At 47.3% G+C, this 15,684-nt stretch overlaps 1 protein-coding gene across 1 annotated transcript; it reads right to left on the minus strand.

Moving 5' to 3' along the window:
* Window positions 1-1,228: 1,228 nt before the first annotated feature.
* LOC119389479 (DEAD-box helicase Dbp80) lies at window positions 1,229-15,684 on the minus strand. Its single transcript, XM_037656764.2, has 7 exons — window positions 15,528-15,684; window positions 15,365-15,473; window positions 14,840-15,289; window positions 13,151-13,328; window positions 11,673-12,073; window positions 9,680-9,871; window positions 1,229-1,377 (listed from the first exon to the last, which is right to left on the minus strand). Exons 1-7 carry the CDS (start codon window positions 15,588-15,590, stop codon window positions 1,316-1,318), a joined length of 1,455 nt encoding a protein of 484 aa, XP_037512692.1. The 5' UTR covers window positions 15,591-15,684; the 3' UTR covers window positions 1,229-1,315.

A 15,684-nucleotide genomic window follows, 5' to 3' on the forward strand; every position in this document is an offset into this window, starting at 1 on the left:
GAAATAAGTGGCCGACGCTAAGCTGGTTTGTTGGTTCAGATACTAAATTTCAGCAGCAGGACTATTCTCACTGAAGTACTCTTTTCTGCGTTCATTCAATACCATTATCAGACTGCCTCAATCAGTTAACTACTACACCGTAGTGTAAAGTATAGAACATCCAAGAGGCATAAGAATAGACTTTTCAAGTTGAAGAATATTCATGGATGTCTGGAATCCATGCACACACACACAGAGTAATATGCCAGTATTCAACCAAATATCTGAAACAAACCTGATTTTTCCACATGTGTCCATAAATCGAGGACTGTACATGCCCTCACACTAGATATGCCAATCCTACTGTCTCCAATTGTCCCTATGAAGTAGAAACTATTTACGATACAGATACATTGTAGAAAAAAGGAATAATCTCAACACAGGTAAGCTTTGTGCAACTGTAATGCTCAGTGCACATTAACCAATTCATTTTATTCCAGGTCCCTTTGGCACAACTTTTTCAACAGTGTTCATTACCTTGCAACATTTGTGGGCAAAAAGTGTCTGACCATCACCTGCAGTACCGATTTTGGTGTACAGAGGCAGCTTTTGTTAGGCTCGCCAGTAAATGCAGGTTGACCACTAGTGAGCCCAGGCTGTCATTTATTTTTACTTGGGGCAAATCCACAAGAGCATAAAGGACAACATAATGAATAAATTAAAACAAATGAAGAAATCAAAACAACTTCACTCTTAAGTAGCACCTGCTAAAAAAAACAACACTACGTTCATGAATATAGGCATATAAAATTACCTTGATGAAAAATTCAGCAAATAAACATTAAGTGCCTGCAGATGCAACACCACTTTGCATTACAATCACTGCATTAACTTGTGCACCTATTGGCAGCACCCAGTAAAACAAGCTATAGTTCAGTTTGCTTTTAATTTCACAGCCTGATATCACACACTCCGCAATCAATACCCTGCGTTGCTTCCCAAAAGTAACCAATAGTCCCTTCGTCCACAAATGCGCCCACATTCATCATAACATACACAACGCCTATGTGCAGCAGCTTTTGCAGAGCACATAAGAAATACAGCAGTCAACTTAGACATCTTGCAAATGTTTATACTAATGGCTAAAAAACACTTTTTTACTGTCCTTTGTGAGCACACTGGTGGAGGTGCAGTCCCATAAACACTGGCTTGCACAATCTTTGCAGCAAGTCCATGGCTTCATATGTGGCCAATGTGTAAATTAATGTTGAACTGATGATGTCCCAAGCACTGTTGCAATGAGAATCTTCTGGCAGAAATTTGTACAGTTTCTTGCTCACTTCTGCATCTTCTCCAATTGTTCCAAGTCTTCTGCATCCAATTTCTGAATGGGTCGTGCTGCCAAGAAGAAAAAAAGAATGTAGCGATTGGTGTAATTCTAAATCCTGCGTTAAATGAAGCTCCACTACTGTGAAACCTGAGGAAGTGCGTAGCACGGGCACCCAGCGATTCCTGTTCGTAGAGTTTCCACTGCTGCGTTTACCAGACCGACTATGACGTCAATGTTTGAGGTAAGCAGGTAGTTTCCCCTGGCACGAGTAGAATCTTGTTAGCGAGAGTTGCACTCTGTGTGCGACATGTTCACTGCTTTTTGCTGTGCTTTATAGACTTCCTGCTTGTTACGGCAGCTGAGAGATGTGTCATCTGCAGCGAGTTCCGTTAGGTTGTTTCCCCCTTCAGATGTAGTTACGAAGCGACGGAGAAGCGCTGGTGGGAAGAGCAACTGCGAAATTGGCGAGGCGGTGGTATCCTCTCTTGCGCAGTGCAAGTGTCAGCCGCATGTTTCCAAAGTGCTTTTAGCGATATTGAGTTAATTGTTGCGATTACTTTTTGGTTATTTCTGTTAACTATACTATTTTAGACCTTGTTCATTTAATTTAACCCGGTTTCGAGCATTGCCAGCTTTGTTTTAGGCCTGACTGTGAGCATGATCAAGCCACATGAGATATACGGACCACAAGTCGGGCCCCCATTTAAGAATAGTTAAATAATAAGCTGCCACGCAAGTCTCCTTTTACAAGTTACATCATGCAACAAATCTACTAGAAAACGCATGGTCAAGGTAATGCAAACTACATGACAATCTTGTGAAAACAAGAACTCTGCTATGCCTGGCATTTACAATGACTAAGCAAGAGAGTGTCAAGCACTACCATAGGCACGGATTTGCATGCTACTTCTAAGCAGAGTGCCAAGTATGTTTCATTCATTATCATAGTTACCTAGTTAATCACAGGCATTGACCAAGTATGTGAAAGAGATGTTTCAAAATCGCATACAGACTGTTCTTGTTCACTGAGGACAAGCTGTCACAGCTTACATATGCACACTCCTTATGTCACGTGTTGCATACGTAAGTAAAAGCAACGCCTTGTCCACCTCAGTAAGCAAGAAATCTGCACACGGTTCTAAAACGTGAAACGCTTGTCTGATTTCGTCACTGACCGCGATTTACTAATCAATATCTGACTAGATAGACTTTTTTTTAACTCTCAATAGTTAGAATAGTTCGTACTAGGAGCTCATCTATGTATTTCTAGCAGATATTTTGTACATAAGAGCAATATAAATCTTTTAAGTGCATTCACTTCCCTTTTCTGCTACCAGGTGCAAAATCAAAATGAGTTAATCTTGTACCACACTGTGCTCACAATCACAGTGGGGCTATGCAGTAAGCAAGTGCTTGCATGGAGCATGATTTGCAGAAATATGTTGAGCCCATAAAAAGTTAAAAAGTGAGGCTTTTTTTTACTTTTTTTTTTCTAAATGAGCCAAGTCCACTGTAAGCGGAACTGAGAAAAATGCAGTTGTTTACTACTGACAATATAGTCGAACCTGCCCAAACAACCTTTGCCAGTGTGTTCATATCAACAAAATACCTCAACCCTATATTGCAGTTTAAATCTATATAGCCTACTATCGTTGGCATTCAGGAGTAAAACTTAGATTTGGCTTTTTAGATTGGAATATTTCATTTAGGCTTTAATTGGCTACACAAAAGAAGTCTAAGGAAATGGATGAATGGTATAGCAATACTCTGAGACAAAATTAACATCACCAAGATTTCAGCAGTTCTTTGTTGCATGAGCGTAATGGCGATGAACAGACTTGCAGAATGAGTGGTCCATCGTGGCAGGAAGGAACACTCGCTCCTGCCAGGAAGGACAATTTAAGCTAATAGTTGGATCGATCTCAATGTAACTGTACTTGTTCTGCTGATTTTCTAATGAAAAAAATGAAAGGTTTTCAAAAGCCCATTCAGTATAACCTCGTTACAGCAGGTCTGCTTACAACAGACATTTGGATACTATTGACCAATTTGCGGCGTTATGCGAACTTCCCTATCTGTTCCATTGATTGAGCTACGTTTACAACGGATTCTGGTACAACGGACGCTCGGATATAATTGACTAAAATGTGAGGCCAGCAAGGTGGTCAGAACCCTTTTACAGCGGATTTTTCGACCACGGACATTCCAAATGAATTAACTCCCGACTTCAAACATCGCTTGGCATACTTTCGGGACGGGATCAGCACGCCGGATATCGTCGTACCGATTTAAGAACAAAGGCCACCGATCTCCGGTCTGTCAATGATCAGTTATGCCCTGCCGCGGCAACAAAAAATCAGCGCGCAGCGTGCTTGGCCTTGCGTTTTGTTCACTTCTTGTTGAATGACCTTACGCCCTGCAGCAGACACCCGATATGGTCGGCGGTGAATGGGAAGAGAATCACCAGTGTTTATGCGGTGCTTTACAAGAGAAGTCTGGCCTAGTGGTCGATTACCGAAGTCGAAGATGTCGCCGTAAGAAGCCAAAAGGTGGCTTAGAGCGGCTGATTGCTCAAGTTCGAGGTCCGGAGCGATCATGTGACGTAATGCCAAGTCGAGGCATGTGGTATCCGACGGGCAACAAGGAACATCTGAGCACACGTCGGCAGCAAAAATAGTGACATGGTCATCTGATAAGGATCGGAGCGTGGCGACTGAGATGCCTTGGAGTAGCACTTGCTTCGTGAAGCCGAAATTTACAACAGGGAGATATATCCGGTTAGTGGCTACCATGACAACGCAGTGTGGTACAGTGATGTTGCGCGCTAGAAGGACATCAGCAATAGGCGTGACGACGTAGTCCCCGTCAAGCACCGGTGAAGACGTTGCTAATTCAACAAATGTTAGGGCTTTAGGCAGCATGCGGATAAAGTCTGTGGTACAGAGGCTGTTCTGGAGTTTGGGGCTAGTATCTGGCAGAAGAGGAAGTTCCCAGCCAAGCAAAGAGTACCGGCAGAACAGTCGATCAGGGCAGAATGCGTCGAGAGGAAGTCCATCCCTAAGATGAGGTCGTGAGGGCAACTGCTGAGCACGGTAAAGAGGACGGGAATGTGGCGGCCGGCAATGCTTATTTGAGCGGTACACATTCCCGTGACGGCAACAGTTTCGCCATCGGCGATGCGTACGGCTTTAATTGTAGCGACTTTCCTAAGTCAACGGCAGAGATGTGCACAGATGACAGACGCCCGAGCTCCAGTATCAATTAACGCCGTCATAGAAATACCGTCCACTTGCAGATCAATTAAGTTCGTGTTCGTAGGAAGCGTCAACGGAGGATTTGGTTCAGACGAAAATGATGCAGCACTACCTCCAGGAGCTGCATGATCTAGTTTTCCATCCGGGACGAGACGTAGTTGGGCGGCGAGGAATAGCGGCGTGGTTGAGGCGACGGGGAACGACGGCGTTGGGGTGACGGTGACTGAGCAGTAGGGCGGCTGTTGGGTGCGTCAGAGGCAGCGTACGTACGGCTGGGTGAACACTGGCGAGGTGCAGCGTGTGGGCGAGAAGGCGACGAGAATTGGCCCCAATACGGCGGCGTCCAGGTGGTGCGGCAGTGGCGGGAGACATGACCCACCCGGTGGCAGCGGAAGCAGATGGGTTTGTCATTGGGAGTTCTCCATTCCGATGGGTTGCGGGATCTTGGAGGAAAATAGGAGTCATTGCGGGGTGGACTCATTGGTGTCGGTCGGTATTCGGGTCAAGAGACTGAGCAGGCGACAGGGAAACCGAGATTGGCGATTTCTTGCTGCACGACGACCTGAATAACAGAGACCGTGGGGGTGCTTGGACAGCGGCTTGGTTGAAGGGAGGTGTGTGGAAGGGCGCTGGACTTGCCGTTTCAAGCTCCCATCGAACGATGCGCGTCACATTCTCCTCAAAGGGTGGTGTGGCGTCGAGATCGGAACACGTTGACATGACAGCCGTGTTCAGTAGCCGAGCGAATTGAGGCACAACACGGTGGCTTTTGGCCCTTTCGAAGCGGCGGAATTCCTTAATGATGAGGTCGATGGTCGACACATTTGTGTACACCAGCAAATTGAAAGCGTCGTCCGCGATGCCTTTGAGTACGTGGCCCACCTTGTCAACCTCGGACATTTGCTCGTCCACTTTTCGGCACAGTGCGAGTACGTCCTGAATGTACAAGACGTACGACTCCGTCGATGACTGGACACGGGTGGCCTGTTCTTTTCATGCTGCCATTTTGCGACCGGACGGGTCCCCAAAGATGTCGCGTAGTCGCACCTTGAAAATGTCTTAGCTGGTGAGCTCGGTCTCATGAGTCTCGAACCAGACACACGATGTGCCTCCCAAGTAGAAGATTATGTTGGCAAGCATCATGGTAGGGTCCCATCAGTGAGTATGGCTAACACGCTCGTACACGCTGAGCCAGTAGTCAACGTCAAGACCAGCTTGGGTGGAAAATGTACCGAGGTCGCGGGGGTGGGACACCGTAAGGTACCGTATTTACTCGAATCTAACGCGCACCTTTTTTCCGGAAAAACGAGTCCAAAAATCGCATGCGTGTTAGAATCGAGTACCGAAAAAAAAAAATTCGGTTATCGTATTGCCATCGACATTTCAAAATGGCCGCCTCCTACGATTTCTGCCATTTTTTCAGTTCGTACGTGTGCACTGTGCTGAGGAGATTGTCATCCCGTTCTGCGTTCGCATCGACGGCATGGAAGTGCCGACTCCAAGTACTCGACGAGTGTACCACGATGCCGCATTTAAAAGCATAGCTATTACATGTGCAGGGAGACGGACGGAAATCGTACCGCATCGCGGTCGTTCGGATATAGTTCGAAGTTCCCGAAACGTGCGTGCGAGACTGGCGCAAACAGAAGCAGATTTTTTACAGCAAAGCTTCACGAAAAGGTTTCAGTGGACCAAAGCAGGGCCGGTTTCCCGAAATCGAGGAGCGTTGACAGCGACAAGGAGTTGTCCGACAGCGACGAGGACTGATCCATTACGCGACTCGTATCGCCGCCGTAGTGGTGACAGTTTTAGCGGCAAGGCCCGCTTTTTGACTGTGTTTTACTTTTTTGAAACTTTAGTTCTTTAAAACCCAAATACTTGTTCTTCCGAATGTGCGAAGTTTGACTCCTACGGACTTTTTTTGTTCTTTTCTCTCACAAAAATGGGTGCGCGTTACAATCGATGTATTACTTTTTTTTTTTTTTGGTCGCGGAAAACGGGTGCGCGTTACAATCGAGGGCGCGGTAGAATCGAGTAAATACGGTACGTTGTGGTTGGCGCCGCAGCTGTAGACGGAGACGGGCTGCTGTCAATGGTAGCCATGGCCGAAGACTGGACGGTGAGGCCGCTGCGAAGCTTCGTGGTGAGGACAGGGTACGTTCCACCTCCACCAAATATGTTCCGTGAATGATGACTCGGTAGACTGTAGTCCGTAGACTATTTACACGATATATTTACAGTAGCAGTTGCAGCGCTGACCGTTCAGCTCAGAGCCAGAGTGGAGAGAGAGATCTTTCTTCTCTTCGTCCGGCGCACACACGCATGGTTCGGGGCTGGCAATATGCATGTAGCAATATCGAAGAGTACGAACGATTGCATGGACTAGCAGTAGCGCGCAAAGAAAAGTTGAAAACGAGCGAGCACTACTCGACTCTCCGCTACGATGTGAGGTGAAACGTTCCCAAATTCAACGTTGGCAACAAGGTGCTGTGCGCCATCGGGGCTCGCCGCTCGACTTTGGACCCCCACTTCGAGGGACCGTATGTGATTGTTGGTTTCCAAGGAAAGAACATCGCCCTCATTCGACAAGCTGCGACGTCGGGGAGCGACGCCGACAGGGCCGTCAACATCGAACAGCTGCATGTGTACCACGAACTAGGTGATGCCGCCGCTGAACTTGCGGACACCAGCATCGGCCTTCAGTTGGGGCGTGGAGCTGAGGACAGCTCCAACTAAAATGGAGATCACGTCAGGTCAGAGCACTGCCGCTCCGTGTGTACCTCCTCTCCTCTTCGAGCCCTGCGTGGGGCAGTGTTTACGTTTCCTGTGCAACGCGCGGCTGAAATTCGAGACGTTCGAACTCACGGCTTTCTACGAGTGAATACCACGAATTCTGCGTTGCGCGCTGCCTGCAGTGATGTGGTCCCCGTGGGGACAAAAGCCCTACTTGACTGAGCAGACAGGCCGGAACGGCCTGGCAAGGCAAATTAGCTTCGAGGCACGAACTGGGACGGACCGCGGGGCAGCCAGAAGAACGACATGTAACCTTTTGTTTTAATACAGTTTGCTTTAAATCTTAAAATTGTATTCTTTCCTTCATTATTTCCCTACCACCAGCCCACACGGCGCTGCCAGCTTTTCTGTGGAACGTCGATGGTTTGTCAACGAATCGTTTCTATTGTATGAAAACAAAACTGCAGGGCGCGTCGCAAGATAAATTCCTCTTTATTCATAGAGCATTGTTCGCCCTCTATCAAAGGTTTGAAATGCTGCTTTCGAGACCGTGTTTCCCATTTCCCGAGCAGTTCGAATTAATGCCGCGCGGCAGTGATTTTTAAACACGCTTTGTAGTTTCGCCTCGCGTGGTTTCGCTATAGTTTCGGGATCGTCGTGGCAGATCACAAAAACGTCCGACTCCAGAAGCGGCGCGCGCACTTTGGGAGATAGCTGTTGCCGCGACTCCGCTGCCTCTGCGGCTGATGTTATCGATGCGTCGAATAGCAGGAAATTCGAGGACAACAACTTTTCGTTGGACCCCACAGATAAGTCTACTGTGATTCCGCGTATAGGTCGACCCCCGAACTTTGAAAGGTCATTTTATGAAAAAAACGTCCACTTATAATCGACAATATACAGTAAATGACTAACCGCGGTTCCGAGGAGCCAGCAGGCGATGTGATTCGTTGCTTGTGAGGGAGCACACTGCGGCTTCTTCACTGTTCTTGTCCGCAAAGTTCGGATTCGTCTCGAACATGGGCGCCGTGAGCGTAGTTAGGCCTAGCCACGACTTCGAGCAGAAAGCTCGGTTGCGTTGTGCGTGGCTGCGGTGCCCGATGTTTCAAATTACGTTATGCTCGATCGCAAGTACAAAGAGTAGTCCCTGGATGGTCTTCGTCACGAGGTACGAAGTGCTGATGAGCAGAATCCCTAACCGCGGGTGCGACGAGTCCGAGACGCGCGACTGCGATGTTAGTGACGAGTGCAGCAGGATATCGTAATTTGACGATTGAGCTACCGCTTGAAGCTGCCAAAGTAAAGCGTAATTATATTCTATACGATCATCGACCCGTGAACACAGAACGAGTATGAACGTGTCACTAAAGGGGTATTCAGATGGAGGAGAAATGCTCGGGGGAGGCGGGGGGATTGCGGATCACGTGACCACGTCGTCACGGATTAGCAACCTTTTCCCCAAAAGGACAAACAATCCCCCAGCGGTGGGGGATATGGCAGAATTTCGGGCTCTTGTTTGGCCACATTGTTGCACTTGCTGCTGCAGAGAGCGGCAGCGGGTGTACAGTCTGCAGCTGCATGGTCGTCTGCAGCTTGTCGTCAGCAGCTCGTCAAACGGGTGGTGCAAGCCACCATAGTAGTCCAGTAACACTGGTCTCCCCCTCCGTTCGCCTCGTCCGTGTGAGTGGGGGGCATTTGTGGAAACTTCTCCTCGCGAGCTGACGTCACTAGGCTCCACCTTTATCACCCGAGCATTTCTCCCCCGTCTGAATACCCCTTAAGTAACGCGATTTTCGACAGCCGTGACCTCGCAACGCACAAGCAGCAGACGACAATCTCCCAGAGCGAGCATCGGTCCAATGGTGAGATGTGCTGGAGCAACATGGCAGAAGCAGCCAATCGGAGGCCTCGAAACGAACGTCAAACATTTGCTTTTTGTACACTTGTTTCTGAATGGAGGAGCTAGCTGAAGAGACAAATTTGAATACAGAGAAATGCTCTTTCCAACGAGCCCAGAATGGCGGCGCCCGGTTGCCCTGTTGCGGAGCTATAATTTTTTGAAAAACGCTGTTTTCTTTTTTTTTCTTGCGATTTCCGAATTAATTTTTGCCACCTTGGCAGGCGCAACAGATTTTTCACAGCACTTCTATGTAGTTTCCGTTCTTTGATTATGTTTGTGACTCGTAATTCTCTCCGGTTATAACAGACCCATTCAGCGTTTACATAAAAGTCTGTTGTAACAGTACTTGGATTTTACATACTCTCTTTACAAGAGACCAAAATCTTCTTCCCTATGAAAGTCTGTTGTAATGAGGTTATACTGTATATCACTTTTGTGTTGCAGCACCCACCACACAAAGCATTCTTAGAATGGCACACTCACCAAAGTGCTCCTCGATCTGCTTGATGACTTGCACACCACGGTTGCCCTCAACCAAGTTGACAGCAATGCCCGACTTTCCAAAACGGCCCGTGCGCCCAATGCGATGCAGGTATGTTTCACAATCGGCCCGCCCCTTCATGTCAACAGGAAGGTCAAAGTTTACAACCACAGTCACCTGCTCCACATCGATGCCTGAAAGTAAGCAAGTCCCAAATTCACGTATTTGGCAACAGATGATTCACGAAGCTGAGCCAGACAATTCAACAAGAAGATTGTTAAAGGGCCCATGAACCACTTCTGATATTTTCTGAACATTTCGAGTAAACACACACATCAAGTTCAGAATGCCACCATGATCAACAATGACAAAACAAGACAGCACTACGGGCACACCACAAAATCAAAAAACAATCTCGTGCTCCTCTTCATGTCTTACCGGTATCGCCAGCACTGGTCGTGACATCACCTGTAGAAGACGCTGGTGCCAGGATTTTTTTTTTCGGGGGGGCCAAGGCCTAATTGTTCAAAAGAAAGTCTTTCCATGGCAAAAACAAAAAAAAATGTTGCCCAGGAATATGGAAGGCTGGACAAATTCCGAAGGGGGGGGGGGGCAGGCAGGCCCCAATGGCCCCCCCTTGCCTACGTGCCTGCGCTGGTGGTGACATCACAAGAACCTGTTCATATGCTAGCAAATACACGCGCTCCCTACTCTTCCTCACGGTGTGCGGAGGAGCACTCAGAGAGAAGGATAGAAGAGCCGACAAACTGAGCGTAGCGAAGGAAAGAGCAAAATGAGCGAAGGCCACGCTTCGATCATCAAACGCGTAGGACTCCGCTAGTATAGCAGTGTTTCGAAAAATTCTTGTGGCTACGTGTTCGTTGTAGACTTGTTGTAGGACGCTTTTCCGCACGAGGTTAGTGCACTGTGACGAATGTGGCTTCAAGAAGCGTTTGGCACGTTATACAAAAGGCCGGACTGTCTTAGTTTTTTTTTTTCCCCTTCCTCGGTGAGCATGCAATTGTTGGTGCATGTGGTTTGGATAGCCTGGCCATTGTGTAGGCAGGGAATCTGCTTCATTTGCAACTGTTAGTGACATAAAAATGCGAATGTTCAACTATAAGCAACAAAGGCAGCAGATGTTTCTCAGAATCGACCACTTATTCTTTGCGTTTGGTGTGTAGTGCTTATCTATTTCTTTCGTGATGTACACAAGAAAACCGCAGTTTCAACCTTTTCTTTCACTGTGCAGCCAAAAATAGGTGGCAGCCAATGCGGTGCTACTTCTCGTAGACAAGCGAATGCGTCCTCTGCACTTCTTTCGAGTTTAAGAAAAACAGATAAGCACTACACACCAAATGCGAAGAATAAGTGGTCCAATTGTGTATTTGAGACAGCTTGCCGTTATTCCCGACCATGTCCTGCTGCGACGCACCTTTTTTTTTAAGTTTGTCATGTGAGCTTCCGGTCTGACATAACACAGATAACGGATTTCCTGCACGCCCGCTGCACTCAGTTTCGGTATCGCCTTGATCAGGGCCTTGAATTTTGACTATTATTACCTCCAATTACGAGCCTTTCTTGCGATTTTTAAAAAAGGGGCATGCCATAAAATGTCACGCCCTACAACCCTTTCATACAAACAACGGCCCTAAAGTTAATAATTAAAAAGTTAATGAGTTTTTGTTAATTACTCATTTGAATGTAAGTTTAGGTGCAGCTAAGTTTTTCTGCCTCATTGTAGAGTTTGTTTGCGAAGATGACAGCGGCCTGACTGTAGTAGCATATTCATAAAAAATATGTATTGTCTAAAAAAAAACACCCTGTACACATAACACATGCATGAACATGACAGCCCCCCCCCCCCCCCCAAACAAAGTGCTAAATTCCTCACTACACTTCTGCCCTTTGCTACTGACAAAGGCAGTGGAAACAGCAAGGCGGCCAGTGCAGACAATAAGGATGTATCAAAGAAGAAGCCACAGCAACCCTTACCCCTGGCACAGACATTTGTGGTGATGAGGACACGCTCGAGACCCTTTCGGAAGCGCTCGAGCACAGCGACACGCTGCTCAATGGTGAGCTCGCCGGAGAGCAGGGACACAGCGTGACCCTCCTTGGTCATTTCTCCAGCCAGCCAGACAGCCGCCTGTCGTGTGTGGCAGAAGATGATGGTCTGCCCGATGGCCAGCACACCGTAGATATTGGAAATGGCCGAGAACTTCTCTTCTTTGCTGGAACACACCACATAGTACTGCCTGATGTTCTCAAGGCTTTCCTCCTCCTTGCGCAACCGAATCACCACAGGATTGGAGATGATCATCTCAGCAAACTCCATGACATCCTTGTCATATGTGGCTGAAAACAGCATCATCTGGCAGTTTGGAGAAAGTCGCCTGCAAATACACGGGACACATCACATTGTGAGCGCTGAACTACTGAGCAGACATTGTGGCAAAAAAATGCAACAGTGGCCGATAAGGCCGTGCCGTCCTAACTGTATTTGAGAGATGAACAGCCAAAGCAGAGCGGTGTCCAGCCCGGCAGAGATCTAGGGCTAGTTCACACAGCTGTCAAACGCTCCGTCACGTCAACGTCACGGCGTCGATTTCCGTCAGAGGAGAGGGTTTCCGAGACGTTTTCTCCAGAAAAAACGGTTGACGGCGTCGTAGAGCAGTGCTCTACGTTTCCGTCGCCGGCACGGGGACGGAGCCCCGCCCCTAGAAAACGGACCAATCAGAAGTTTAAGTTTGGAGTTCCGAGTTCTGAGAAGAGCCACGCGTCTAGCATACGGCCCCCGGGTCCGTGGCCTTGAAACACTGAACACGCGCCTGACTGAATGGGCCATAAAACGGGGGGACAAGTGATTGCTTTTGTGTGTGCGTGTGTGTGTTTGTGGTGCGAGGAGGAGCGCCCAGCGGAGTCGGGAGAGCGCCAGCGAAGCATTTGAGCTGTGTGGACAATTCCTATTTTGGTGCATCAGTCGGTCAACACTGCACAAAAACGTGCTGCTGTCGACGCTGCAACCGCCGTTGTCTGTTCGTACACTGCTACGTCGCGTCTGCTGTACGTTTTTTTTACGTGACCGTGACGCGACGTGTGGTTTGACGCCTGTGTGAACGAGCACCTAGAATGTTCACATCTTAGTTAAAAACCATGACAAAAGAATAACAAACACCATTTCTTGCGCTCAGTCCTCTTTGTTTCCGTTTTTAATTTTTCCTCGCCTTTAAGGACAGCCACGCTGAACATCACAGTTTAATAATACCCATATCATATATATATTTATTTATAGTTGCATGAAACAAAACGATCTTATGTGACAGTGATCTTTGCGAAAGATCACGTGTTGCAATTATACACAGCAGGCCATGTCAGCTAAGCTGTACCATGCCTTCTGAAAATGTGAAACATGGCAAAGCAAATGCTACACAGCCATAATGAGCCGCTGCTTATGCTCAGAAGGTACTCACTTGTGAATGCGTATGGACTGGTCGTGATGTCCCTGCTGGGCAATCATGATGTCTGCTTCATCGAGGACAAAGACTTTGATGCGCGACAGGTCAAAGAACTTGAACTTAAAGGCCCAGTCAATGATCTTTCCCGGTGTGCCCAGGATTACTTGGTCTTCAATCTTCTCTCCGTGTGAGACTGAAATGCACGAAAACACAAACCTTGTAAAGAGTGGACAACAGGAGTGTCGTTGCATGTGGTACAACTGCCTGATGAGCGATACGCTTTATGCCTATATTCTAAATATACACTAAGGATAATAATAATAACAAGATCTGGGGTTTCACGTCCCAAAATACACTAAGGATCAACAAACATGTAGAAGGCATTTGTGGTCAGAGCACTACTACTTCCCTCAAAAGACTGAAAATGTTAAGCACTTTGTCTGCTTTATCATTCAGACTACTTATTTGCACAAGAAAGACCAGCTTGTTATTGAAAAGAACCCACGAAAACGGTCCACTTGTAAGCCACTTTCCTTTAACAAAAAGGCCCCAGTAACAATTTTTTAGGTGAAGCTTTTCATGAGAAGCAAACTGTGTTTCCATCACCACCAAAAATTTTCAAGCTGGAATTGTGAAAAGCATCTTTATAAACTGAAAGTACGTCCTCAAACCATGATATAAAACTAAAATAAAATATTCATCAAAAATGCCAACATTTCAACAAAGAAAAATCTACAAGCCTTGTACACCACCTTCAAGGTGTACTGACTGTCTCCAACTTTGGCTCACTCGTATAACCACCTCAAATTGCTCTTTTGTGAACACATAAAGGTCTGTCAGTGTGGCTTTTTGAGCCAGTTGGTTAACTGCATCAAAAGGTATCAGCACCAACTTTCAACTGAATGTTTATTTTCAGAAGTAACTGTATATGTAGATTTATACACAGAAGGCCCAATGTTTCCCATGTGCGGTGATTGGGCCTTCTTCTCTGTACGGATCTACATATACTGTTACTTCTGAAAATAAACATTCAGTTGAACGTTAGCGCTTGTCCCGTTTTGTCTTCCTCGTCCCTGTCTGCTAGCACTATGATACCTTTTGATACAAAAAGGTCTTTTTACAAATGTGACCAGTCACTTCCTAATGGTAGCAAGACAATGACCAAACTTTCACTCATGCTACCAATTCAACGAATTTTGCCACAGACGCATCAGCCTCACTAGCTATACACAATATCTTGTGTATAAACATCACAATATCTTGTGCTAGCATGTGACAACAAGCTCATACCACGTCGTGAAGTCAGGGTGCACTAGGAACCAAAACTAGCTTTTGAAAAGATGTGGTCTTTAATATTTCAGTGCACACTCAAGCTTGCTTACCAAGTACATTTTCAAGGCCTTTGAATTGACGCAAGAAAACAAGTGAAAATTTTCGTGTCAGTATCCCTTTAAGACAGTAAAAAGGCGCTATTTTTATAGCCTGTTGACAGCGAGTGCTCTTGGTTGTATTGTTTTGCAGTAACTGTCGTTTGTTCTTACTTCCCCTGCTTATGGCGTAATGTTGGATAGAGGCTGACAGTACCTCTGAATATAATATCTAAAATATATAAAGTGGCAGCAGTAAAGTGTACACACAGCACCATGCAGCGCCACAGGGTCAACATGGCATGCAAAAGTCGACAATCAACAGCAAGAACCTCACAGGTGACTCCACGGACTGCGTAGCAGAAGGTGATGCGGTTGCAGAACTGCGCCATCTTCTTGGCCACCACTCCCGTCTGTATGGCCAGTTCGTAGGTGGGAGACAGGATGAGCACCTGTGGGTACCGCTGCTCCTCGTCCACTCGACTTAAGCTGGCCAAAATAAAGGCCGCTGTCTTTCCCGTGCCGCTCTGTGACTGGGCGATCATGTTCTGCGGAGGGTCCGCCAACAACGTCGGCAACGCCGTCTCCTGGATCTTGGACGGCAGGTCGAATCCGCTGGCGTACACGCCTTTCAGCAATTCGGGGCGCAGTTTCAGCTCTTCGAAAGTTTTGATTGAGTACAGCGGCGACTTTGGGTCCCTGCGCTGGACTTCTACGTCGTGCGTCGAGACCACGAGACGCGAACGAATGATTTTCTGCATAAGTGACGTCTCCGCCGGGGTGACCGCTGAAACGATAACGCAACAGTGGGTAAACCACGTAGTCGTCTCGCTCTCGTAAAGCCGCTCTTCGCCATACTTACCGGGCTCATCGTTTTCTGCAGGCGCCGATTCGCTGCCAGCGTCGCTGTTCTTTTCGCCGTCATTGCTCGAACCGGCGTCGCCAGACCCGTCAATGCTAACTCCGGACACCTGAAGAAACAGTTTGTCAGCGAACACTACCGCTACTTAAAACGTTCTCCTTACCTTGTTTGTGAGACTCGAGACTAATTTCTCTTGCTCGTCGGCGTCCTGCGCCCAACTCGACATGTTTCTTTGATGTCAGGCGAACAAAGGTGTCCTAACACGGCGAAATCACTGAAATCGTTCTAACACGTTCCTTCCGACGCCGCCTCGGAATGAC

Source organism: Rhipicephalus sanguineus, chromosome 4, assembly GCF_013339695.2.
Source record: "Rhipicephalus sanguineus isolate Rsan-2018 chromosome 4, BIME_Rsan_1.4, whole genome shotgun sequence".
In the NCBI taxonomy this organism is placed as follows: Eukaryota; Metazoa; Arthropoda; class Arachnida; order Ixodida; family Ixodidae; genus Rhipicephalus; species Rhipicephalus sanguineus.

Bases quoted from the DNA above. Each gene is read 5' to 3' on its own strand.
- LOC119389479 (XM_037656764.2), bottom strand. From the start codon at position 15,590: ATGTCGAGTTGGGCGCAGGACGCCGACGAGCAAGAGAAATTAGTCTCG. The intron at 15,290-15,364 runs GTAAGTATGGCG...TTATCGTTTCAG, and splicing joins TGCAGAAAACGATGAGCCCG to CGGTCACCCCGGCGGAGACG. The intron at 12,074-13,150 runs GTGAGTACCTTC...GTGTATTTGCAG, and splicing joins CAGTCCATACGCATTCACAA to GCGACTTTCTCCAAACTGCC.